The sequence below is a fragment of the Saimiri boliviensis genome, chromosome 11 (assembly GCF_048565385.1).
Source record: "Saimiri boliviensis isolate mSaiBol1 chromosome 11, mSaiBol1.pri, whole genome shotgun sequence".
Classification (NCBI taxonomy): domain Eukaryota; kingdom Metazoa; phylum Chordata; class Mammalia; order Primates; family Cebidae; genus Saimiri; species Saimiri boliviensis.
Window position 1 is genome coordinate 73,137,602 of NC_133459.1, and position 27,284 is coordinate 73,164,885.

General features: G+C 38.1%; 1 protein-coding gene across 6 annotated transcripts in view; it reads right to left on the minus strand.

The window, feature by feature from the left end:
* SLC44A5 (solute carrier family 44 member 5) overlaps positions 1–27,284 on the minus strand; it is a 401,632-nt gene that overhangs the window by 22,582 nt on the left and 351,766 nt on the right. For all 6 annotated transcript variants that reach the window (XM_003921402.4, XM_003921404.4, XM_074381023.1 and 3 more), the window contains 9 exons: positions 22,102–22,201; positions 19,851–19,943; positions 19,332–19,419; positions 18,534–18,796; positions 17,921–18,015; positions 9,032–9,135; positions 7,898–7,971; positions 7,213–7,283; positions 6,999–7,087 (listed from right to left, as the gene is read on the minus strand). In XM_003921402.4, coding sequence (XP_003921451.2) covers positions 6,999–7,087; positions 7,213–7,283; positions 7,898–7,971; positions 9,032–9,135; positions 17,921–18,015; positions 18,534–18,796; positions 19,332–19,419; positions 19,851–19,943; positions 22,102–22,201 — 977 coding nt within the window. The remainder of the gene's footprint in view (positions 1–6,998; positions 7,088–7,212; positions 7,284–7,897; positions 7,972–9,031; positions 9,136–17,920; positions 18,016–18,533; positions 18,797–19,331; positions 19,420–19,850; positions 19,944–22,101; positions 22,202–27,284) is intronic.

Below are 27,284 nucleotides of genomic sequence, written 5' to 3' on the forward strand. Positions count from 1 at the left end.
TCACCACACTGTCTTCCACAACGGTTGAACGATTTTATACTTCCAACTGTGTAAGAGTGTTCTATTTCTCCATATCCTCTCCAGCATCTGTTGTCTCCAGATTTTTTAATGATCTCCATTCTAACTGGCGTGAGATGATATCTCAGTGTGGTTTTCATTTGCATTTCTCTAATGACCAGTGATGAGGAGCATTTTTTCATACGTTTGTTGCCCTCATATATGTCTTCTTTTGAAAAGTGTCTGTTCATATCCTTCATAAAACATAAATTTTGTTTGTTTTTTTCTAGTATATCTGTTTCAGTTATACTAGACATAATTTTGAATGGGGTTGTTTGTTTTTTACTAGTATATCTGTTTCAGTTCTTTGTAGATTCTGGATATTAGCCCTTTGTCAGATCGGTAGATTGCAAAAATTTTTTCCCATTCTGTTGGTTGCTGATTCACTCTAATGATGGTTTCTTTTGCTGTACAGAAGCTTTGGAGTTTAATTAGATCCCATTTGTCTATCCTGGCTTTTATCGTCATTGCTTTTGGTGTTTTAGTCATGAAGTCCTTGCCTATGCCTATGTCCTGGATGGTTTTGCCTACATTTTCTTCTAGTGTTTTTATGGTGTTAGGTTTTATGTTTAAATCTTTAATCCATCTGGAGTTAATTTTAGTGTAAGGTGAGAGGTAGGGGTCCAGTTTCTGCTTTCTGCACATTGCTAGCCAATTTTCCCAACACCATTTATTAAACATGGAGTCTTTTCCCCATTGCTTGTTTTTGTCAGGTTTGTCAAAGATCAGATGGTTATAGATGCGTAGTGTGCATGGTGTTTCTTCTGGGGTCTCTGTTCTGTTCCATTGGTCTATGACTCTGTTTTGGTACCAGTACCATGCTGTTTTGATTACTGTAGCCTTGTAGTATAGTTTGAAGTCTGGCAGTGTGATGCCTCTCGCTTTGTTCTTTTTGCTTAGGATTTTCTTGGCTATGCAGGGTCTTTTGTGATTCCATATGAAGTTGAAAGTGGCTTTTTCCAGTTCAGTGAAGAAGGTCATTGGTAGCTTGATGGGAATAGCATTGAATCTATAGATTACTTTGGGCAGTATGGCCATTTTCATGATGTTGGTTTGTATTAACCATCAGCATGGAATGTTTCTCCATCTGTTTGTGTCTTCTCTTATTTCATTGAGCAGTGGTTTGTAGTTCTCCTTGAAGAGGTCCTCTACATCCTTTGTTAGTTGTATTCCTAGGTATTTTATTCTCTTTGTAGCAGTTGTGAATGGCAGTTTGCTCTTGATTTGGCTCTCTGTCTGTTACTGGTATATAGGAATGCTTGTGATTTCTGCACATTGATTTTGTATCCTGAGACTTTGCTGAAGTTGCTTATCAGTTTGAGAAGATTTTGGGCAGAGGCTATGGCGTCTTCTACATATACAATCATGTCATCTGCAAATAGAGACAGTTTGACTTCCTCCTTTCCTGATTGAATACCCTTTATTTCTTTTTCTTGCCTGATTGTTCTGGCTAGAACTTCCAATACTATGTTGAATAGGAGTGGTGAGAGATAGCATCCTTGTCAAGTGCCTGATTTCAAAGGGAATACTTCCAGCTTTCTCCTGTTCAGTATGATATTGGCTGTATGTTTGTCATATATAGCTTTTATCATTTTATGATACATTCTGTCAATACCTAGTTTATTGAGAGTTTTTAGCATGAAGAGCTGTTGAATGCTGTCAAAGGCCTTCTCTGCATCTATTGAGATAATCATGTGGTTTTTGTCTTTGGTCCCATTTATGTGATGGATTAGATTTATGGATTTGCATATATTGAACATGCCATGCATCCCCAGGATGAAGCCTACTTGGTCATGATGGATAAGCTTCTTGATATGCTGTTGCAATCTGTTTGCCAGTATTTTATTGAAGATTTTTGCACTGATGTTCATCATGGATATTGGCCTGACATTTTCTTTTTTAGTTGAGTCTCTGCCTGTTTTTGATATCAGTATGATGTTGGTCTCATAAAATGATTTGGGGAGGATTCTCTCCTTTTGTATTGTTTGTTACAGTTTCAGAAGGAATGGAATCAGCACCTCTTTGTATGTGTGGTAGAATTCGTCTGTGAACCCATCTGGACCTGGACTTTTTTTGCTTGGTAGGCTATTTATTGCTGCCTCTACTTCAACCCTTGTTATTGGTCTATTCAGGGTTTCAACTTCCTCCTGGTTTAGTCTTGATAGAGGACAAATGTCTAGGAATTTATCCATTTCTTCCTGGTTTACTGGTTTATGTGAATAGAGTTGTTTGTAGCAGTCTCCGATGGTAGTTTGTATTTCTGTGGGATCAGTGGTGATATCCCCTTTATCATTTTTATTGCATCTATTTGATTCTTTTTCCTTTTCTTTTTTATTAATCTGGCTATTGGTCTATTTTGTTGATCTTTTCAAAAAACCAGCTCCTGGATTTATTGATTTTTTGAAGGGCTTTTTGTGTCTCTATCTCCTTCAGTTCTGCTCTGATCTTAGTTATTTCTTGTCTTCTGCTAGCTTTTGATTTTTTTTTAATCTTGCTCCTCTAGTTCTTTCAATTTTGATGATAGGGTGTCAATTTTTGATCTTTCTTCTCTTCTTTGGTGGGCATTTATTGCTATAAATTTTTCTCTCAACACTGCTTTAAAGGTGTCCCAGATATTCTGGTAAGTTGTGTCTTCATTCTGGTTGGTTTCAAAGAACATCTTTATTTCTTCCTTCATTTCATTGTTTATCCAGTTGACACTCAGAAGCAAGCTGTTCAGTTTCCAAGTGGTTGTATGGGTTTGAGTGTGTTTCTTGATCCTGAGTTCTAGTCTGATTGCGCTGTGGACTGAGAGATTGTTTGTTATGATTTCTGTTCTTTTGCATCTGCTGAGGAGTGATTTACTTCCAATGATGTGGTCAATTTTAGAGTAAGTCCAATGTGGTGCTGAGAAAAATGTATATCCTGTGGATTTGTGGTGGAGTGTTCTGTATATGTCTATTGTGTAAATCTCATTTTAGGTCGTTAAGAACTTGCTTTATGTATCTCGGTGCTCCTGTGTTGGGGACATACATATTGATGATAGTTAGCTCTTCCTGTTGGATTGATCCTTTTACCATTACGTAGTGTCCTTCTTTTTCTCTTTGGATCTTTGTTGGTTTGAAGTCCATTTTAATCAGAGACTAGGATTGCAACCCCTGCTATTTTTTGTTCTCCATTTGCTTGGTAAATCTTCTTCCATCCCTTTATTTTGAGTCTATGTGTGTCTTTGTATGTGATATGGGTTTCTTGAATACAGCACACTGATGGGTTCTGACTTTATATCCAGTTTGCCAGTCTGTGTCTTTTGCTTGGGGTCTTTAGGCCATTTACATTCAATGTTAATATTGTTATGTGTGAATTTGATCCTGCCATTTTGTTACTGACTGGTTTTCTTTCGCATTAATTGACTCATTTTCTTCATTGCATTTTTGGTCTTTGACAACTGGTTTGCTTTTCCAGTGACTGGTACTTGTTTCTTTCTGTGCTTAGTGCTTCTTTCAGGAGCTCTTGTAGGGCAGGTCTAGTGGTGACAAAATCTCTCAATAATTGCTTGTCCATAAAGTATTTTATTTCTCTTTCACTTATGAAGCTTAGTTTGGCTGGCTATGAGATTCTGGGTTGAGATTCTTTACAGATGTTGAATATTGGCCCCCCTCTCTTCTGGCTTGTAGGGTTTCTGCCAAGAGATCTGCTGTGAGTCTGAGTGGCTTCCCTCTGTGGGTGACCTGACCTTTCTCTCTGGCTGCCCTTAGCATTTTTTCCTTCATTTCAACCCTGGTGAATCTGAAGATTATGTGTCTTGGGGTTGCTCTTCTTGAGGAATATCTTTGGGGAGTTCTCCGTATTTCTTGAATTTGAATGTGGGACTGCCTTGCTAGGCTTGCTATGTTCTCCTGGATAATGTCCTGGAGTGTGTTTTTCAGCTTGGATTCATTCTCCCCATCATATTCAGGTACAGTGATCAAGTGTAGATTAGGTGTTTTCACATAATCCCATATTTCTTGGAGGCTTTGTTCATTTCTTTTCACTCTTTTTTCTCTTGTCTTGCCTTCTCTTTTTATTTCATTGAGTTGATCTTCAATTTCTGATATCCTTTCTTCTTCTTGGTTGTTTTGGCTGTTAAAACTTGTGTTAGTTTCACATAGTTCTCATGCTGTGTTTTTCAACTTCATCAAGTCGTTTATGTTATTCTCTAAACTGGTTATTCTAGTTAGCATTTCGTCTAACCTTTTTTCAAGGTTTTGGGTTTCTTTGCATTGAGTTAGAACGTGTTCCTTTAGCTCGGAAAAGTTTTCTATTATCCACCTTCTGAAGCCTGTTTCTATGAATTCGTCATGCTCCTTCTCGGTCATGATGTTATCCTGTGTTGTTGAGGAGTTGTGATACCTTGAAAAAGAAGAGGTGTTCTGGTCTTTTTGATGGTTTCACCTTTTTTGTGCTGCATTTTTCCCATCTTTGTAGATTTACCTACCTGGCTTGATGAGGTTGCTTATCTGCCTATGGAGGTTCTACGGGGTTTCTAGGGACTCCATCAGGTTATTAGGGAAGCTTCCTGTGTCTTTTTTGTTTATACCTGGAGATTAGGCCCGCCTCTTCTGTTGACCTGTAGGCACTGCTGTGTTGTCAAGAACACTGTCCCGTTGCTGCGTAGGCTTCCTGTGTCTTTTGTTAAAACATGTAACCCAGTCCCACCCCTCTAATGGTGGGTTGTGCCCTTCTTCCACTTGGCTGGATCATTCAGCGTTTGTCTCAGACTGTGGCACTAGCTGCCCAACCCACTAGAGTCAGAGCTTCAGCCCTCTGGGGTTTGTGGGGGAGGGGAGGGACCTGCCCAGCCTCACCCTCCAGACTCCTCCTTTCAGCTTTCTCTCTCTCCAGTCATGGGGCAGGAGCCCACCCAGCTGCTCCTGCTTACAGCTACCTCTTTCTCCAGGCGGGGGCCGGGGGGGGGGGGCGGCAATAGCTCAGTCTGCAGGTTCTTATTCAACTCTGGGTTTGTAATTTCTGGCGCTTGACTGGCAAAGATCCCCTGTTCTGTGTATTGCTGAGGCTTTGGGGGAAGCGCTGTATCTGGACCATAGCGCCAGAGGTGGAGCCTCCAACTGGACTGGCCAGTCAGATGCACTTTCTGGGTGAAGCAGCACCCCTCCCCACCTTGGTCTGCCCTGAGTGGGCTTTGCTCACCATCAAACCAGACCCATTGAAATGTACCTGGTACCTTGGTTGGACCTAGGAGATCTCTGGATTTCTGTGTCTCTCTTGCTGGGTGTTGTGCACTGGAGTGTTGTCTAATCCTCAATTTTTTTTTTATTTTATTTTTTTAACTTTCAGTTTTGGTTCAGGGGCACATGTGCAGGTTTGTCATACAAGTAAATTGTGTGTTATGAGGGTTTGGTGTACAGATTATTTCATCACTCAGGTAATAATCATAGTACCCGATAGGTAGTATTTCAATCTTCTCCCTCCTACCCCCTACTCTCAAGTAGGCACCAGTGTCTGTTGTTTCCTCCTTTGTGTCTAGGTGTACTCAGTGTTTAGCTGCCACTTATAAGTAAGAACATGCAGTAGTTGGTTTTCTGTTCCTGTATCAGTTTGCTCAGGATAATGGCCTCCAGCTCCATCATGTTGCTGCAAAGGACTTGATCTCATTCTTTTTTACAGCTGCATAGTATTCCGTGGTGTGTGTGTGTGTGTGTGTATCTTTTTATATATATTTATATATATTATATATACGTATTTTATAATATACATATTTTTAAATACACACACACACATACACACACACACACACACACACACACACACACACACACACACACGGTGTACATACATTTTCTTTATCCAGTCTATCACTGAAGACCTGCCTATTTTCTTATCACCACCCTCAGTACCTAGCAAAAATATCTCAGTTTTAGTATCCCGCACACCAAGGCAACAAAGTGTTAGGCATTAAGAGCACCTGCTGCCTGGGTTTGAATCAGAACTCAGGCACTCAGCAAGTGAATTAACCTCTCTGTGCCTCCTATATAAAATTGGCAGTGGGGGAGGGGAGAATGTACATGATGACAGTATTTCTGACATATGGGTTAAATGAGTTAATTTATGGTAGATACTGCAGAGCTTCACCCAGATCTACATTATCTCATCCATCCACAATTGTTGGAACTATAGACTGCTAATGACTCAGTTGCTTCCTCACTAAGAATTGTCCTTCTTGCAGGGAATTGCCTCACCCAAAGTTATATCCCCTACGCAGGGGTCAGTTCATGGCCAAAAGCTGCCTGATGCAGCATACAAAGGCCTTGCCCCTTTTCCACAATGCCCTGCAATGCTGAGGCCTCGGCTGTAACTCTGGCATAGGGCAGCTTCTCCTGCTACCTATCCTGCCCTCATTTTCTTACCAGTGTATCTCAGGAGACAGCTTCCTGACATACCTTCTGCATGTAATCCTCTGTCTTAGATTTATCTCTAAGGAACCCAGTCTCTAAAGTGGAATATGGGTTGGTATAAAGTAAGGCCAATAATGTTAGCTATCATTATTATTTCTCCTATTCCTTTTTAGAATTGTGCTATCTTTGATAAAACACAGAATCAACAAGAGCCAGCTGCTAGGGAGTAAATTTTGTGCCCTCTAAATTCACTTGTCGAAGACCTAAGCCCCAGTGTGACTTGACGTTGGGAACTTTGGGAGGTGATTAGGTCAGGAGGATTGGATTAGTGTCCTTATAAGAGAAATGATAGAGATAATCTCTCTCTCTCTCCCCACCATGTGAGGATATGGGAAGGTGTATTTCTGTACACCAGGAAGAGAGCCCTCACCAGAAATTAAGTCAGCTGACACCTTGATCTTGGACTTCCAAGCTTTCAGAATGGTGAGGAATAAATTTCTTTTGTTTAAGTTTTAGGTCTATAGCATTTTTGTTATAGCAGCCTGGACTGACTCAGACATCAGTTCTTACCAGCAAAGGTACCCAGTAGTAATTTAAAGATGTTGGTCCTTGTGCAATCACTGGTAATCTTTGTGTGAAGAATAGGAAGGCCAGAACACCTACATTGAAAAGGTAGAACATGTATATTATACATTTGCAAAGGAATATAGTTTTTTTTTTGTAGTAAAGCAGTTCTTCCAAGCATCTTCTAAACTTTTTAATTATTTTTATCATTATTACTTACCTATACTTCCAGCAACTAGAATTTTCCCCAGGAATAATACAAAGTATGTAACTTCATCTGTAACTGCAACTCTGAGTGTCAGGAAAAAAAAGAAAGTATAATTTTGTGTTTAAAATATACTTGGTACTTGAAATTTATGGCAGTAAATATTCATGAGTTTATTTTGGTATGTCTTTGCTGAACCTGTATTTGGCAACTGTTTTGTAAGAAATGAAGGTGGAACTTATGGATGATGTTATGACTTATTTTTAATGTAAACAGAAGATGGCATTGTAGGGCCATCAGGAGCCCTGCAGTGGTGGTGTCGGTCTCTCTCTCTTTAATTTGAAGCCTATAGACACGCTGAGTCCTGAGGATGCTGTATTGTTCTCTGATTTTGTTCACTCAGGCTCCATCAATTCTGGGAGGGGGAAAGATGATACCGTGGTTCACCTGGGGGAATTTCTTGAGCAGAGGGGATAATAAAAATGAAAAAATGTCAGTGGGCATAAGCCACAGGTGAATGATGGAAGCAACAATTCTCAGATATGAAAATAAATTAATGATATGAGAGATAATATTTAAATCTATCAAGTTAAAAGATAATATTCATATCTAATAATCCCACCAACACTTTAAATACCATGTGAAGGATGTAATGTTCAAGGTTCACTAAATTGTTGAATTACAATGCCTGATTACTTACTTTAAAACATTTCTCATCAGCAGATTGAATGCATCTTTTGCTGATCTGCAGAAGTTTCTGCCGTATATTGCAATCTGAGAAAGACAGTTGATATTATTCCAGGGTCAGTTACACACTCTAGCAAAATCAAAGAACAATCCAATGACAGGAAGGTAACCAAATTAATTCCTATCATTTGTAGAGCTATCCCAACTCTTATTTCTAACATGTGGATCTGTGGGACATGCTGTGTGTCCTCAGCTCTACACAACTCTCAGGGGCACTGACAATCAGGTGTGCTTCAGATGCTGTATGCCCTCAAACTCTGAGGAATTAGACATCCTTAAACAGAGACAGGTCTTTTTTCTCAAATTCCAGATAATAGCTTCTGTCTTTAAAATGTTTTGGCTAGAGTTTATTGCTGAAAAGGTTAAATATTGTAGTCTCTACATAAAAAATTACTTTTAAGGAAACCCAATGTCTTTCGTTACACTTGATTTACTGATTAAAAGGCTTAACATAGTACTCTCACTGGAGGTAAATTAATGACTATTTGAACTTCCATAACGATTCCAATCACTTTTCCAGACCCTGTGCTACTTATGATAATAAACAAATGTCATAAGGTTATACTATAGCTTTCTAAGTTTTAGAAGAATTATATTTCTGGATTCCATATGATAAAAAACCACTTAGGAGTTTCCATGTTGCATTGGAAACAAGTAAAACTCTGTCAAGCATTGTCAGTGTTCACACATTTTGTCACAGATTCATAAAAAGGATAAGACCCTTCTTTAAAATTAAGTAAATTCCAGAATTAGAAAGTATTTACTTTTCAGAGATTAAACATGCTTTCTCACTAAACTATGACAAAGACACACAAAACCATTTTCTATCCAACACACTTAAAAGTTTCCAATGTACGTAATATTGTTTCTCTCAAAAAAGATATTGAAGGTAATAATAAAGTACAGTTCAGACACTATCTCAAGTAGGAAAGCATATCCCTGAATTGTGCATTGGATGGACAGTCCTTCTATCAGCATGGTGATAAATTCAACTGCATGATGTAAAAATGCTTTAGAAACGGCAATGTAGACATAAGGTTTGGGATTGCAAAGAAGCAGCTTAGTAAATAAAAAATAATCTACCTACCATAATATAGGCATTTCTGTTTAAAAACTTTATTGCATTTTCCAAACACCAGAAACAGCATCTCAGGCAGCATTTTAGGAATTTAGAAAGTGTGTTCTGGGTACCTATGAGAAGGAGGTATTTAAATCTACTAATGATTTGCAGCTGAACCTTATGAATCAAACTAAATAATAATACAACATTTAGAATGAGATTTAAAATTTCATATTGTCATAAAATATACATAATATAAAATTTGCTATTTGAACCATTTTTAAGTGTACTGTTCAGTGGCATTGAATACAATTTAATGTACAACCATCACTGCTATCCATTTTCAGAACTTTAAAATCTCAAGTAGAAATTCTATGCCCTTCAACAGTAACTCTTCATTCCCCTCTTCCCCCAGTGCCTAGTAACCTCTATTATATTTTTTGTCTCTATAAATTTGCTCCTTCTAGGTGCCTCAAATAAGAGGAATCATATAATACTTATCCTTTTATATCTTGCTTATTTCACATAGCATGATGTTGTCAAGGTTTATCATTGCCTTCCTTTTTAAGCTTGAATAATATTTCATTGTATATTTTCCCAGCACCATTAGTTGAAAAGACTAATTTTGTTTATTTATTCATTTGTTGGTGGAAATGCGGGTTGTTTATACCTTCTGGCTATTCTGAATAATGCTGTTATGAACAGTGATGCGCAAGTATCAGTTTGAGTTCCTGCTTTCAATTCTTTGCATATATATCTAGATGCAGGATTTCTGGGTCACATAAAATTATATTTTAAATTTTTTTAGAAACTGCCATATCATTTTCTACAGTGACTACACTATTTGACATTCCCTCCAGCAATACACAAGGGTCCCAATTTCTCCACATTCTTACCAAGTTGTTATTTTCTGTTTTGTGTGTGTGTGTGTGTGTGTGTGTGTGTGTGTTTCATATATATAGTAGCCATTCTAATGTGTATGGAGTGGTATACTCATTGTGGTTTTGATTTGCACTTCCCTAATGACTAGTGATATTAAGCATCTTTTATATATATATATAAAAGATATATATTTTATATATAAAAGATATATATATATGTATATATATATATATATATATATATATATATATAGTGTTTTAGGTTTTGGGGTACATGAGAGGAACATGCAGGATTGTTGCATAGGCGCATACATGGCAATGTAGTTTGCTGCCTTCCTCCCCATCACCTATATCTGGCATTTCTCCCCATGTTATCCCTCTGCAATTCCCTCCCACCTATGTCCCTTCCCTAATTCCCCTCACAGACATCACTGTGTGATGATCCCCTCCCTGCGTCCATGTGTTCTCATTGTTCAACACCCACCTATGAGTGAGAACATGTGGTTTGATTTTCTGTTTTTGTGTCAGTTTGCCAAGAACGAAGATTTCCAGGTTCATCCAAGTCCCTACAAAGGACACAAACTCATCGTTTTTGATGGATGCATAGTATTCCATGGTGTATATGTGCCACATTTTCCCTGTCCAGTCTATCATCGATGGACATTTGGGTTGGTTCCAAGTCTTTGCTATTGTAAACAGTGCTGCAATGAACATTCGTGTGCATGTGTCCTTATAATAGAACGATTTATAATCCTTTGGATATATACCCAGTAATGGGAATCCTGGGTGAAATGGAAATTCTCTTTCTAGGTCCTTGAGGAATTGACACACTGTCTTCCACAATGGTTGAACTAATTTACACTCCCAGCAACGGTGTAAAAGTGTTCCTATTTCTCCACATCCTCTCCAGCATCTGTTGTCTCCAGATTTTTAATGATTGCCATTCTAACTGGAGTAAGATGGTATCTCAATGAAGTTTTGATTTGCATTTCTCTAATGACCAGTGATGATGAGCATTTTTTCGTTTGTTCGTGTCATATATGTCTTCTTTTGAAAAGGGTCTGTTCATGTCCTTTGCCCACTTTTAAATGGGCTTGTTTCCTTCTTGTAAATCTGTTTTAGCTCTTTGTAGATTCTGAATATTAGCCCTTTGTCAGATGGGTAGTTGCAAGACTTTTTTCCCATTCTGTTGGCTGCTGATTCACTCTAATGATTGTTTCTTTTGCTGTGCAGAAGCTCTGGAGTTTAATTAGGTCCCATTTGTCTATTTTGGCTTTTGTTGCCAATGCTTTTGGTGTTTTAGTCATGAAGTCCTTGCCTACGCCTATGCCCTGAATGGTTTTGCCTAGGTTTTTTTCTAGGGTTTTTATGGTGTTAGGTCTTATGTTTAAGTCTTTAATCCATCTGGAGTTAATTTTAGTGTAAGATGTAAGGAAGGGGTCCTGTTTCTGCTTTCTGCACATGGCTAGCCAGTTTTCCCAACACCATTTATTAAAAAGGGAATCCTTTCCCTATTGTTTGTTTTTGTCAGCTTTGTCAAAGACCAGATGGTTGTAGATATGTGGCGTTGCCTCTAAGGCCTCTGTTCTGTTCCATTGGTTTATATATCTGTTTTTGTACCAGTACCATGCTGTTTAGACTACTGTAGCCTTGTAGTATAGCTTGAAGTCCGGTACTGTGATGCCTCCAGCTTTGTTCTTTTTGCTTAGTATTGACTTGGCTATGCAGGCTCTCTTTTGGTTCCATATGAAGTTTAAGGTGGTTTTTTCTAGTTCTGTGAAGAACGTCATTGGTAGCTCTATAGGGATAGCATTGAATCTATAAATTACTTTGGGCAGTATGGACATTTTTACGATACTGATTCTAACCATGAGTATGGAATGTATCTCCATTTGTTTGTGTCCTCTCTTATTTCATTGAGCAGTGGTTTGTAGTTCTCCTTGAAGAGGTCCTTTACGTTCTTTGTCAGTTATATTTCTAGATATTTTATTCTCTTTATAGCAATTGTGAATGGCAGTTCGTTCTTGATTTATCTCTCTGTTTTTCTGCTATTGGTGTATAGGAATGATTGTTATTTTTGCATATTGATTTTGTATCCTAAGACTTTGCTGAAGTTGTTTATCAGTTTCAGGAGATTTTGGGCCGAGATGATGGGGTCTTCTAAATTTACAATCATGTCATCTGCAAATAGAGACAATCTGACTTCCTCCTTTCCTAATTGAATATTCTTTATTTCTTTTTCTTGCCTGATTGCTCTGACTAGAACTTCTAATACTATATTGAATAGAAGTGGTGAGACAGAGTATCCTTGTCCAGTGCCTGATTTCAAAGTGAATACTTCCAGTTTTTGCCCATTCAGTATGATATTGGCTGTGGGTTTGTCATAAGTAGCTTTTACTATTTTAAGATATGTTCCATCAATACCTAGTTTATTGAGAGTTTTTAGCATAAAGCGCTGTTGAATTTTGTCGAAGGCCTTCTCTGCATCAATCGAGATAATCACGTGGTTTTTGTCTTTGGTTCTGTTTATGTGGAGAATTATGTTTATAGACTTGCATATGTTGAACCAGCCTTGCATCCTCATGATGAAACCTAGTTGATCGTAGTGAATAAGCTTTTTGATATGCTGTTGCAATCAGTTTGCCAATATTTTGTTAAAAATTTTTGCGTCTATGTTCATCATGGATATTGGCCTGACATTTTCTTTTCTTGTTGAGTCTCTGCCTGATTTTGGTATCAGGATGATGTTGGTTTCATAAAATAATTTGGGGAGGACAGCTTCTCCTTGGATTGTTGGAATAGTTTCAGAAGAAATGGTACCAGCTCCTCTTCGTATGTCTGGTAGAATTTGTCTGTGAACCCATCTGGACCTGGGCTTTTTTTGGTGGGTAGGCTATTAATTGCTGCTTCAACTTCAGCCCTTGTTATTGGTTTATTCAGCGTTTTGACTTCTTTCTGGTTTAGGCTTTGGAGGGTGCCAGTGTCCAGGAATTTATCCTTTTATTCGAGGTTTACTGGTTTATGTGCATAGAGTTGTTTGTAGTAATCTCTGATAGTGGTTTGTTTTTCTGTGGAATCTGTGGTGATATCCCCTTTATCGTTTTTTATTGCATCTATTTGATCCTCTCTCTTTTCTATTAATCTGGATAGTGGTCTGTCTATTTTGTTGATCTTTTCAAAATACCAGCTCCTGGATTTGTTGATTTTTTGAAGGTTTTTTTTCAGTGTTTCTATCTCCTTCATTTCTGCTCTGATCTTAGTTATTTCTTGTCTTCTGCTAGGTCTTCAGTTTTTTTGATCTTGCTCCTCTAGCTCATTCAATTTTGACAATAGGGTGTCGATTTTAGATCTTTCTTTGCTTCTCATGTGGGCATTTATTGCTATATATTTTCCTCTAGACACTGTTTTAAACGTGTCCTAGAGATTCTGGTATGTTGTGTCTTTATTCTTATTGGTTTCAAAGAATATCTTTATTTCTGCCTTCATTTAATTTTTTATCCAGTAAACATTCAAGAGCAAGTTGTTCAGTTTCCCTGAAGCTGTGCAGTTCTGAGTTAGTCTCTGCATTCTGAGTTCTAACTTGATTGCACTGTGGTCTGAGAGACTGTTATGATTTCCCATCTTTTCCATTTGCTGAGGAGTGATTTACTTAAAATTATGTGGTCAATTTTAGAGTAGGTGTAATGTGGTGCTAAGAAAAATGTATATTCTGTGGATTTGGGGTGGAGAGTCCTGTAAATGTCAATTAGGATTGCTTGGTCCAGGTCTGAGTTCAAGTTCTGGATATCCTTGTCAATTTTCTGTCTCGTTGATCTGTCTAATATTGACAGTGGAGTGTTAAAGTCTCCTGCTATTATTGTGTAGGAAAAGTCATTAAGAACTTGCTTTATGTATCTGAGTGCTCCTGTATTGGGTGCCTATATATTTAGGATCGTTAGCTCTTCTTGTTGCATTGATCCTTTTACCATTATGTAATGTCCTTCTTTGTCTCTTTTGATTTTTGTTGGTTTAAAGACTATTTTATCAGAGACTAGGACTGCAACTCCTGCTTTTTTTGCTCTCCATTTGCTTGGTAAATCTTTCTCTCTCTCTTTATTTTGAGCCTATGTGTATCCTTGCATGTGAGATGAATTTCCTAGATACAGCACACTGATGGGTTTTGACTTTTTATCCATTTTGCCAGTCTGTGTCTTTTGATTGGGCATTTAGCCTATTTACATTTAGGGTTAATATAGTTATGTGTGAATTTGATCCTGCCATTTTGATGCTAGCTGTTTGCTCTGCCTGTTAGTTGATGCAACTTCTTCATTGTGTCAATGCTCTATATCATTTGGCATGTTTTTGGAGTGGCTGGTACTGGTTGTTCCTTTCTATGTTTAGTGCTTCTTTCCAGAGCTCTTGTAAAGCAGGCCTGGTGGTAATGAAATCTCTGAGTACTTGCTTGTTTGTAAAGGATTTTATTTCTCCTTCACTTATGAAACTTAATTTGGCTGGATATGAAATTCTATGTGGAAATTTCTTTTCTTTAAGGATGTTGAATATTGGCCCCCACTCTATTCTGGCTTGTAGGGTTTCTGCTGAGAGATCTGCTGTGAGTCTGATGGGCTTCCCTTTGTGGGTAACCCGACCTTTCCCTCTGGCTGCCCTTAGCATTTTCTCCTTCATTTCAACCCTAGTGAACCTGACGATCATGTGCCTTGGGGTTGCTCTTCTTGAGGAGTATCTTTGTGGTGTTCTCTGTATTTCCTGGTCTTGAATATTGGCTTGCTTTGCTAGGTTGGGGAAGTTTTCCTGGATAATATCCTGAAGAGTGTTTTCCAGCTTGGATTCATTCTCTCCATCACATTGAGGTACACCTATCAAACGTAGATTAGGTCTTTTCGCATAATCCCATATTTCTTGGAGGCTTTGTTCATTTCTTTTTATGTCTTTTTCTCTAATCTTGCCTTCTCATTTTATTTCATTGAGTTGATCTTCAACCTCTGATATCCTTTCTTCTGCTTGGTCAATTTGGCTACTGAAACTTGTGTAGGCTTCACAAAGTTCTCATGTTGTGTTTTTCAGCAGCATCAATTCTTTTATATTCCTCTCTAAGCTGTTTATTCTCTTTAGCATTTCATCAAACCTTTTTTCAAGGTTTTTAGCTTCTTTGCATTGGCTTAGAACATGTTCTTTTTGCTCAGAAAAGTGTCTTATTACCCACCTTCTGAAGCCTGTTTCTGTCAATTCATCAGACTAATTCTCCATCCAGCCTTGGTCCCTTGCTGGTGAGTAGCCGTGATCCCTTGGAGGATGAGAGGGGTTCTGGTTTTGGGTGTTTTCATTGTTTTTGTACTAGTTTCTTCCCATCTTTGCGGATTTATTTATCTGTGGTCTTTGTAGTTGTTGACTTTCAGATGGGATCTCTGAGTGGACGTCTTGTTTGCTGATTATGAAGTTACTACTTTCTGTGTCTTAGTTTTCCTTCTCATAGTCAGGCCCCTCTGCTGTAGGACTGCTGGAGGTCCACTCCAGACCCTGCTTGCCTCAGGATCACCTGTGGCAGCTGCAGAACAGTAAGGGTTGCTGCCAGTTTCTTCTGCTGCTATCTTTGTCCTAGGATACCCACCAGATGTCAGTCTGAGTTCTCCTTTATGAGGTGACTCTTTGGATATATGGGGGCTGGGGAGCTGCTTGAAGAGACAGTCTGTCCTTAACAGGAGCTCAAGTTCGGAGCTGTGAGCTCCATTGTTCTGTTCAGAGCTGCTGGGCAGGTACGTTTAAGTCTGCCACAGCAAAACTCATAAACACCCATTTTTCCCCCCCAAGTGCTTTGTCCCAGGAAGGTAGGGCTTTATTTATAAGTTTCTGTCATGTTGCTGCCTTTTTTCAGGGATGCCCTGCCCAGCGAGGAGGTAGCCTAGTCACAGTCTGCTGTGGGCTCTACCCAGCTGCTGTGTGAACTTCCTTGCAGTTTTGTTTATAGGGGTATAGTTGGAACTGCCTAAGTAATGGCTGTCTGTCTCTGTAATGGTGAACTCTCTCTCTACTGGCAGACTACCTCGGTAATGGCAGATTACCTCAGTAATGGTGCACTCCCTCAGTAATGTTGGACGCCCTTCCCCCGCAGAGCTGGACCATTCTGGGTTCAGCGGTGCCTGCTGTGAAACTCTCAAACCAGAGAGTTTCAGATTGCTGGTCTTTGTGGGGGTGGGACCTGCCAAGCCAGATCACCTGGCTCCCTGTTTGAACCCCTTGTTTTTTCACTTGAATGGGCAACTGTGTCTCCAAGGCATTCCAGTCACCAGTTGAAATGGTGCCCAGATTTGTGTGAGTTTTTGTGCAGAGACCCACTGTGCTTGCTGAAACAGCCATGCTGAAGACTTGTGACACATTTTTTCCCCAGGAATCTCCTGGCCTGGCTCCCTATTTCAGTCCCCTTTGGTTCAGTTGAACAAGTTACTCTGTCTACCAGGCATTCCCTTTGCCAGGTGAAAAGGTGCCCAGATTTATGTGAGTTTTTGTGTGGAGACCCACTGCGCCAGCTGAAACAGCCATGCCAGAGACTTGTAGTGCTTTTCTGCCCAGGAATCTCCAGGCCTTGCTTCCTTTCAGTCCCCATTTTATCAGTTGAATTGGTGACTCTGTCTCCCAGGCATTCCAGTTGCCAGTTGAAATGGTGCCTGGATTTGTGTGAGTTTTTGTGCAGAGACCTGCCGCACCGGCAGAAACAGCCATGCTGGAGACTCGTGGTGATTTTCTGCCTGGGAATGTCCTGGTCTATGGGCAATAAAAGTTTGTTTGGAAATGCAGTGACCACTCACCCTCTGCGTGTTAGCTGGGAGCTGCAGTCCAGAGCTGTTCCTATTCAGCCATCTTGGATCCCTCTGATATTAAGCATCTTTTCATGTCCTCATTGACCATTTGTATATCCTCTTTGTAGAAACGTGTCTGTTCAAGTTATTTGTCCATTTTTAAATTGGGTTGCCTATTTTTTTTGCTGTTGAGTTGTAGAAGTTCTTTGTATATTCTGGATATGAATTCCTTATCTGGTATATGATTTGCAAATATGTTCTTGCATCATGTGGGCTGTCTTTTCACTCTCTTCGTAGTGTTCTTTGTTGAACAAATGCTTTTAAATTTGAAGAAGTTCAATTTATTTTTCTTTTGTTGCCTATGTTTTGGTATACTAAGAACTAATCACCAAATCCAATGTGATGAAGCTTCCATCTCGTGTTTTCTTCTAATAGTTTTATAGTTTTACTGCTATGTTTAGGTATTTGATCCATTTTTAGTTAATTTTTGTATATTAATGTAAGATAGGTCAAACTTCATTCTTTTACATGTGGATATCCCAATTTCCCAGCACTTTTAATGGAAAAGACTGACCTTTTCCCATTGAATGGTCTTATATGTGAGAGTTAATTTCTGGGATTTCTGTTTTATTCTAGCTCTATATGTCTATTCTTATGCTAGTACCACACTCTTGATTGCTGTAGATTTATAATAAGTTTCAAAATCAGGAAGTGTGAGTCTTCCAGCTTTTTTGTTTCTTTTCAAGTCTGTTTTCATTATTAATAACAAAATCTTTTAATGTATATTCCAAGCAAAGTTTATGTGTTTGTTAACAATATGTATCAGGTATGAAGATTTATCCCTGTGACATCCATGTTAATATTTTCAGCCTAACCTGACCTGAACTATCAACTTGGAACTGCCTACCTGACATCTCCATCATGCTTCTCAACAATAACATCTCAAAACAGAATTCTTAATCTCTTTTTGAAATTTGTTTCTCCTGCCTTCCACAGCTTAATAAATAGAATCATATACCTTTTCTCTCTTTTTTTCACCACTGTCCCTCTCCTCCCCTCCACTGATATCCAATCCTTCAGCAGCTTCTGTTTTTTCTTCAGAACAGAACAGGTCCCAAACATGCCCTGCCATTCTTACTACCCTGGTCCAAGTTATAATCATCAGATCTCCCCCCAATCCCTGACCCAATGTATTCTTTTCACAAAAGTCAGGACATCTGAGATAAATTCTGAAATCTTACGTTTAAGACGGTGGTCCAAGTATTCTAAGATTATTTTAAACATTTGAATTAATGCAATAATTAAAGATCCAAATGCTAGAGATCCTGTGTGATATCTGCACAAAAATAAAATGAGAATAAGTTAAAACTTTACTATTATTTAAAAGGATGCCAATTGAATATTTTTCACAATTAAAAGGTGTCTACAGAAGGATTAACAGCAAAGAGCCTTTTGCACCCTCTTATTTAGACTGATAAAGATCTCCACAGAGAGTTTTAAACCATATACATCTGTCTCACCTTTCATCGACATAAATGACACCAATAGTCTATCATCATAAAAGAGCATGTTTCAACTGCTCAATGGAGAGCGAAGTTAATCCTCAGTCTTTCATTTGGTGTCCTCCTCTACCTCTTTCCTTCTCCAGTAACCTACAGCATTTAGAAGGAAATTGGGCTGGGCAGGTATTATAAAACTGTGGCTCTGAAACCAGACAAAACCAATGGGCATCCATGAATCTTGAATCATACCTTTGACCTCATTTGTACCTTGCCAGTTAATAAGCTAAGACTGAATTACAAGCACACTAAATGTAACTGAGGTGATAGCTGTAGGGTTCAACATGTAACTTACCGTATGGCTCGTCCAAATGAAGTAAAAAGTGGGTATCGTGGGATGTCATCAGGTTTTTTCATGGCCCAGTAATAAGTAGCAAATGCACCAGCAAGGGCACACTGACCCAGTGCAATGACAAAGTTTATAAGCCAGAGAAAAACAAATAAGTTGTATACATGGAAGGTAGGGATGTATTGATGGTACAAACTCTTTCCACCATAAAAAGCAAAGTTACACAGAGCCCCAGGACAAGCTTTGGCAATTTCAGTTGTATTAAAAATCTGCATTCAGAAAAAAAGAACATAGAACATAATATTAAATGTCACTCTAAGAGAACACTTCCCTGTCTTTTCCTCTTCCCCCTAACTGCATGTTCTGTTTCTTCTCTATTAAATCCTGCTATTACTCCTCTATTATTCTATAATATCACTTTATATAATTCTCTAATGAGCTCTGGAAAACATCTCATTTTCCATTGAATGCTCACAATCTGCACCTATTCTAATCTCACATTTATCAGTGTTGTTGTTGACCATACTTACTTTGTATGGTCTTGGGTATATGGAAAGACAGGCAAGCTCAGGAAATACAGTGCTTTCTCTCTATTCTGCCCAGTGTTTTCAATACTCCTGCTAACCTGATGCACCCTCCCCTTCAGCACACAGTGGTCTCCATCAGTGCATAGGATCTCTGTTTCAGGACAATTCCTACAACAATTACAAAATGAACTGCAGCAGAATTCTATATTTGAAGTAAGTAAGTAAAAGAGTTTCTATATTGAAGTAAGTAACTGAAGCAAGTAAAGGCGTTTCTTACCTCTGGGTCACAGGTTTGATTTTCATGTATACAGTGCCCCTCTGGGGCTATGACTTTGTATACAGGTACCCCTGATGTTGCCAAGAAACTGAATAGACTCCATTAAGGATAAACTAATTGCTGGTAGATTGAAAATAAAAGTGCATGAGAAATTAACTTAGAAAATGCTGAATATTTTAATAATATTGATCTATTTTTCAGGCCTAGATTAATGTTATATGGGCCAGCTATACTGAGTGGCCCCTTAAAAACAGTAAAATGTATAGGTGCTTTCTTGGCTTATTGCTAAGGAGGAGTATCATATGTAGAGACAAAATAAAATGAAGCTATACTATGAACTATTTGAGGGCAAATTCAATCAGTAGACTGAGATGTTTTTAGAACTTGAGGGGAAAAAAATTAGTTATTTCTGTAGGATATTTCTCATCTTCCCAGGGATAGAAAACACTGAACACAATCTCCTGGTCATGAATAGTCATGTGAACCTGAGGTTTAGAGAGGCCAGTTACTAAAGGATACACTGCTGTCACGACCCAGTAGCAAATGCAGATTGACAGCAAAATGAAAGTTAAAGCTGGATAAACTAATGTACTAGGAATGTATCCAATGGCTCTGAAATAAAACAAATAGTTGAAATTCAAAATGGTTGTTAAAACTAGAAATAAGCTTTAGACTGAATCAATTCAAAGAAAACTGGTAATAACCATGGATTCTTTTTTGGTGATCATTCTGGCATATTCTCAGTTTGTTTTACATCTTTGTTTATTTATTTACTTATTTTTAAAAGTAAGTTGAGGCATTTTTCCCATGCACATGTTCGACTCCTGCCTAAAGTTCCGCAGATTTCCTCCCTTTGGTTATTTCTGCCTGACCCGTGAAGATTTGATACATTGCAGTCATGACATTTCTTCCTTTTGTTTAGAGATTTTAGACTTCTAGAATTGAAGAAGACCTTGAAGATCATGTGTTACACTGTGGGAATCCCCCATTAATTCAGGAATCCCCTACACTATCTTCAGAATGTGTTTGCCAGCCTTTGGTGAAGATGTTTAGTGATTGGTACTTACTTTTGCATGACATGGCTTATTCTGTTTTCTTATCAAGGTATTAGAAATTTATTCCATATCTGCCTGTATGTAACTTGTATCCTCTAACTTCTGGGGAAGAAATGATCACTTTACCATTTTTTCCACATAGCAACCCTTCAGGTAATTCATTATTTTTTTTCCTCCTTTGGAAAATATTTCTATTTGCAGTTACATGTATTTTTAAATTACAAATTTAAATTATATATAAAATTTTTAATTTCTAAAATGCAATTTTAGAAAATATAATTATCAAGGATAATAATTTCTTTGATATTTTCTAATAGAACATGGCTTTTGAAATGTTCAGTATCTGATGGCACTACTTCTAATGACTTCTGTTACATGACCTTTCAGAATATGACACTGGATAAACACATTTCATACAGCCACTGAGAAATAAGGTGAAAATCTTATCACTCCAAATGTATTGATGCTTAGATTCATTTTGTATTTGCTACCTTTTTCCCCTCACTATTTAAGCTATACTGTTTTCTCTTTCTCCATATGCTGCTGTTAATTATTGTGTGTCCTTAGGTTTACCCTGTATTCTCATGCCTATTTGAGTCCTTATTATCCCCTGAGCAAACTATCAACCTGTTGCAGTTTTACTGGAAGTTTAACACAAACACATATGCTCACACAAATGCACATTTAGAAGTGTAACAAGCAGAGCAAGTTACAGTGAACTGCACAATATCATACTACTTAAGAAATAAACCCAGAAAATCAGTAGTTTTCAGTGGCTAATGATAGGGCTTCTGTTACTCTGGGAAGGAGAGAGAGTTTAACTGCTTGTTAACTATTTAAACCACTGGCTTCAGGTGGCACTATTATAATAAAATAATATGGTAATTTTGTTGAAATAATCCTTAAAGACTGTTAAAAATAATTTGGTTCTTGATCATTAACAATGTAGTTTCCATCACGCTAAGTAGAGAGCATGGGCTGTTAGCTTTATAATAATGCCTTCCCGGTTACTTCCATGCATTATTAAAAAGTCCAGAGTATTATTCTTGAGTGATCTTTTGGAATAGTATGGAAACCATAGGGTTTATTTTCTCTCAGCATGAATTTTATGAAAGATTTAATGCTTATTTTGTAACTTAAATAAAATGAAAATGGCTCTGGGTTTAAACTGTTCCTAAATTATGAGCTTTAGATATAAAATGTATAGTCTGGTGCTGCTAGAATAAATTGTCCTGTCTATTAGAAAATTTTATCACTCAAACAGAAGTGGCAATAGCATATAATCGACTTTATAGAATTATGGTGATTTAAAGTTTTGCAAATCTCAACCATAAATATGAACATATGACCCAGTATGAAAATAATATAACATGTAATCTAGCTAGCTTTTATATAGCATTTTATCACTTACTTTCACGTGTGTCATTCTCCTAACACATATTTGGTTTTCAAAAAATGCTAACACAAACACTAGATAGGTTTTACCCTTATTTTACCCTGTGATAATTGAGGTTTGGGGATATTAAAGGACTTGTTAGTGGTGATTTTTCTAATAAGTGGCAGAGTGTGAACTTGAATAAATTTTCCTGAATGGAAAATGCTTTCTTTTAAAAGTCTTCTTAAAAGGAAAACAGGGAAGACAGTTATGCAAGGGACAGTGACTGATTTTTACTGACTCATACACTTTAGCTGAGTTTCTACATTAAGTGCCTTACTTGCTTCCTTCCTTCAGCAGGATAATGGCCACTCGGATTCGATTCCTGAGGAAGATCAGCATGAGGATGACAGTCACTTCAATGATGCAGAGTATTATCACTTTGAACAGGAAAAAAAAAATCAGTCTCTAATACAAGTAGATACAGAAACAAACTTTCCCTAAATGCTAGGATTGAACTTTATGATTATTTCTGACAATTCTGACATCTCATACTCTAAGCAGTGTTATCTCTCTCAAAATACCAATCTTAGAAATTAACTTTCAAAACCTCCACGAAATTCTAAGAAATCTAGATTAAAACCTTTAACAACAGCTTGAACTTCTCTTTTGGAAAGCATTCATCTCATCCATAAAAACATTTCACACAACTTTTAGAAATTAGAAAATAGGCATGGAAGAAGGGAAGAAATGCTTTAGGAAGTTCTGTTTTAGATATTTCCAACTTTAGTTCATTGAGTAAGACAATATACAGAAGACACATTGTGAGGGGTTCACTTTCCTCATAGTGCCTCTTAATTGTCCTTGCTGGCTGGCAGAGCAGTTTCTTGTTCCATTTTTATTCTGTGACTCTTCACACTATTGCCACCATTGACGGAATCAGGGTGTAAACTTAACCCAACTTGGTCAATGTCAGTATTAGAATTAAAACTAAGGGAACCTAGTTTAGTCAACTTAGTTCAGTCTTAAAGATTACACATCTTGAACTGTGGGTTATACAAACGGTGTCCAAACCATCTTTATGTGAAATAAGTGAATCTGCAAAGAAAGAATATAAATGTATAAAGAAAGGCAACAAGGAGAAGAAATCTTGTTTCTTTTTGGGTTTTGTTTCCTGACTCCAAGTAATCTTTGAAGTCCAAGTAAACTTTGAAGTCCAGCTGCCTTTCTGTTTTTAGTTTGATGAGGCACTTCTTCTATATCCTTGCGGTAAATACTGCCTGCTCTGCTCTCAGCCTGCTCCAGTTTTCTTTTCTTTTCAGCTAGAGTTTATTTTTTTTAAACTTGAAGCCAAATAGCATCAATTATATTCCCTCAATTCTAGGACATACCCTTAATTAAATAACTTTTTAGGAAAAGTAAAGAAACACTTCATTAAATGTTTATTCAATAATTTGAAGATGTATCTTGATTTCAGAAATGTTAAAAAGTAAAAAAGGTATGGATCTTAAAATCAAGAATCAGAATCTGAAAGTATAAAAGGAACTTAATGGAAACTTAACTCCCACTTGTGAAGGAATCCAGTCTATAACCTCCTTGCTAGATGGTTATTTAGCTCATGCTCAAACAGTTCCAGTGATGAAGAGCTAATTATTTCATTCTATTGTTATATCACTAAAATTCTGACGACACATCACACATCATTTACCGTTTCCAAATAAGTAGACGTTCACCCCAAGGTATACGAGGATCTTATTAACGTATCATGTCACTTCTACATCTTCCTTTAGTTATACTGTGTATTTATGTTTTCATGTACATTTTAGTCTCTTAAAACACTAATTTAGCCGGGCGTGGTGACTCATGCCTGTAATCACAGCACTTTGGGAGGCCAAGGCAGGCAGATCAGAAGGTCAAGAGATCAAGAATATCCTGGCCAACATGGTGAAATCCTGTCTTTACTAAAAATACAAAAATTGGCTGTGCATGGTAGTGCACACCTGTAGTCCCAGCTATTCATGAGGCTGAGTCAGGAAAATCACTTGAACCTGGGAGGTAGAGGTTGCAGTGAGCCAAGATCATGCCACAGCACTGCAGCTTGGTGACAGAAAGAGATTCCATCTCAAAAAAAAAAAAAAAAAAACCCAAATTGTGGAGTATAATCATATAATGCTAAAATTTTTATCTTCTTTGAACAAACCTACAAAGATAATACATATAAGAATCACTTTATATTATGACATTGCACTGTTAAACTGTATATTTAACTTCTACCATTATAAAATTGCATATTCAAAATAGTTACATTAGAGAAATATAACTGTCTTTGAACTTATATATATTCATGCACTTCATGACCATATATAACATATACAATGCCTGTCCCAATATTATAATGGAGCTGAAAAATTCCTATTGCCCAATGGCATTGTAGTGCAATGCATTACTCCTGTGTTTGGAGTGATGTTGGTGTAAACAAACCTATTGTGCTGACATTCATATAAAAGTACAGCACATATAAGTATGTACAGCATAGAATACTGGGTAATAATAATGAACATGTTGTTTTATGTATTTACTACACAATACATTTTGTTATTTCAGAGTGTACTCCTACTACTTACTGTAAAAAAGTTATATGTAAAACAGCTTCAGGTGGGCCTTTCAGGAATATTCCAGAAGAAGGTATTGTTATAGGAGATGACAGCTCCATGTTTTTTTATTGTCCCTGAAGACCTTCCAGTGGGACAAGATGTGGACGTGGAAGAAAGTGATACTGATGATACTGACCCTGTGTAAGTCTAGGATAATATGTGTGTTTTAGTGTCTTCAAATTTTTAAAATTTTTTGTTTCTAATTTTTTAAATAAAATAGAGACAGGGCCTCATTATGCTGCCCAGGCTAGTCTTGAACTCCTGGGCTCAAATGATCCTCCCACCTTGGCCTCTCAAAGTACTAGGATTACAGGCATGAGCCACTATGCCTAGCCTGTGTCTGCATTTTTAACAAAACATATTAAAAGGAAAGAAACTCTTAAAAATACAAAAATACAAAAAAAAAATCAAAAATACAAAACGTAGGGAAAGAAAATGTTTTCCATCCAGCTACATGTTTGTATAAGTGTTATTTTAATATACTATGTGTTTGTATAAGTGTTACTTTAAAAAAGTCAAAAAGTTAAAGCTAAATGTCATTATAAAACAGTCAAAAAGTTTAAAAACTTAAAAATTTATAAAGTAAAAAAGTTACAGTGAGCTAAGGTTAGTTACTGAAGAAAGAAAGCTTTTAATACGTTTGTTGTAGCCTATGAGTACAGTGCTCATAAAGTCTACAGTAGTGTAGAGTACTGCCCTTCACATTCACTCACCACTCACTCACAGACACCCAGAACAACTTCCAGTCCTGCAAGCTTCATTCATGGTGTATCATTTAAAAAAATCTTTTATGGATGGCCAATTAGACACAACTCCAGCACACAACACCCAGCGAGAGAGATGAAGAAATCCAGAGATCTCCTAGCTCCAACTGAGGTACCAGGCACATTTCAACAGGTCTGGTCCGACAGTGAGCAAAGCCCATTCAGGGCAGACCGAGGTGGGGAGGGGTGCTGCTTCACCCAGAAAGTTCACCTGACCAGCCAGTCAGAGGCTCCACCTCTGGCGCTCTAGTCCAGATACAGCGCTTCCCCCAAAGCCTCAGCAATACACAGAACAGGGGATCTTTGCCAGTCAAGCACAGGGAATTACAAGTGTGGAGTTGAATAACAATCCAGGATGGTATCCTGAATTGGCGCACAGACCTAAACAGATGCATAAGCCCAAAAGGTGGCCGGGAGAGCCTGAGGACTGAGCTATCACCCCCTCCACCTGCCCGGAGAGAGAGGGAGCTATAAGCAGGAGCAGCTGGGTGATCCCTGACCCCATGGTCAGAGAAAGAGGAAGCTGAAAGAGGAGTCAGCCATGTCCAGCTAGGCGGGTCTCTACCCTTCCCCACAAACCCTAGAGGGCTGAAGCTCTGACTCTAGCGGGTTGCGCAGCCAGTGCCACAGTCTGAGACAAACCATGAATGATCCAGCCCAGTGGAGGAAGGGCACAACCCACCACTAGAGGGGTAGGACTGGGCTACATGTTTTAAAAAAAACACAGGAAGCCTACGTAGCAACGGGAAGGGATGGGATGGGATGGCATTCTTGACAACCCAAAAGCCCCTACAGGTCAGTGGAAGAGGCCAGCCTAACCTCCCAGTATAAACAAAAAAAGACACAGGAAGATTCCCTAGTAACCTGAAGGAGTCCCTAGAAACCCAGTAGTGCCTCCACAAGCAGACAAGTAATCTCATCAGTAGCTCCCTGACACCATAGCCAGGTCAATCCACAAAGATGAAAAAAAAAAAACAAAACAACAACAACAACAACAACAAAAAACAGTGCAAATAAGATGAAACCATCAAAAACCAGAGCACCTCTTCATCCTCAAGGGATCAGAACTCCTCAACAACACAGGATCACATCATGACTTAGAAGGAGCATGACAAATTCACAGAAACAGGCTTCAGAAGGTGGATAATAACAAACTTTTCTGAGCTAAAGGAACACATGCTAACTCAATATAAAGAAACCGAAAACCTTGAAAAAAGGTTAGACGAAATGCTATCTAGAATAACCAGCTTAAAGAAGAACATAAATGACTTGATGAAGTTGAAAAATACAGCAAGAGAACTACGTGAAACTAACACAAGTTTCAACAGCCGAATTGATGAAGGAGAAGAAAGGATACCAGAGATTGAAGATCAACCCAATGAAATAAAAAGAGAAGGCAAGACGAGAAAAAAAGGGTGAAAAGAAATGAACAAAGCCTCCAAGAAATGTGGGATTATGTGAAAAGACCTAATCTACACTTGACTGGTTTACCTGAATATGATGGGAAGACTGAATCCAGGCTGGAAAATGCTCCAGGATATTATCCAGAAAACTTCCCAAGCCTAGCAAGGCAGTCCAACATTCAAATTCAAGAAATACAGAGAACTCCACAAAGATATTCCTCAAGAAGAGCAACCCCAAGGCACATAATTGTCAGATTCACCAGGGTCGAAATGAAGGAAAAAATGCTAAGGGCAGCCAGAGAGAAAGGTCAGGTCACCCACAGAGGGAAGCCAAACAGACTCACAGCGGATCTCTTGGCAGAAACCATACAAGCCAAAAGAGAGTGGGGGCCAATATTCAACATCCTTAAAGAAAAAAACTTTCAACCCAGAATCTCATATCCAGCCAACTAAGCTTCGTAAGTGAAAGAGAAATAAAATCCTTTATGGACATGCAATCACTGAGAGACTTTGTCACCACCACACCTGTCCTACAAGAGCTCCTGAAATAAACACTAAGCACAGAAAGGAACAATTACCAGTCACTGCAAAAGCAAACCAGCTGGCAAAAACCAAAAATGCAATGAAGAAAATGAGTCAACTAATGGGAAAGAAAACCAGTCAGTAACAAAATGGCAAGATCAAATTCACACATAACAATAT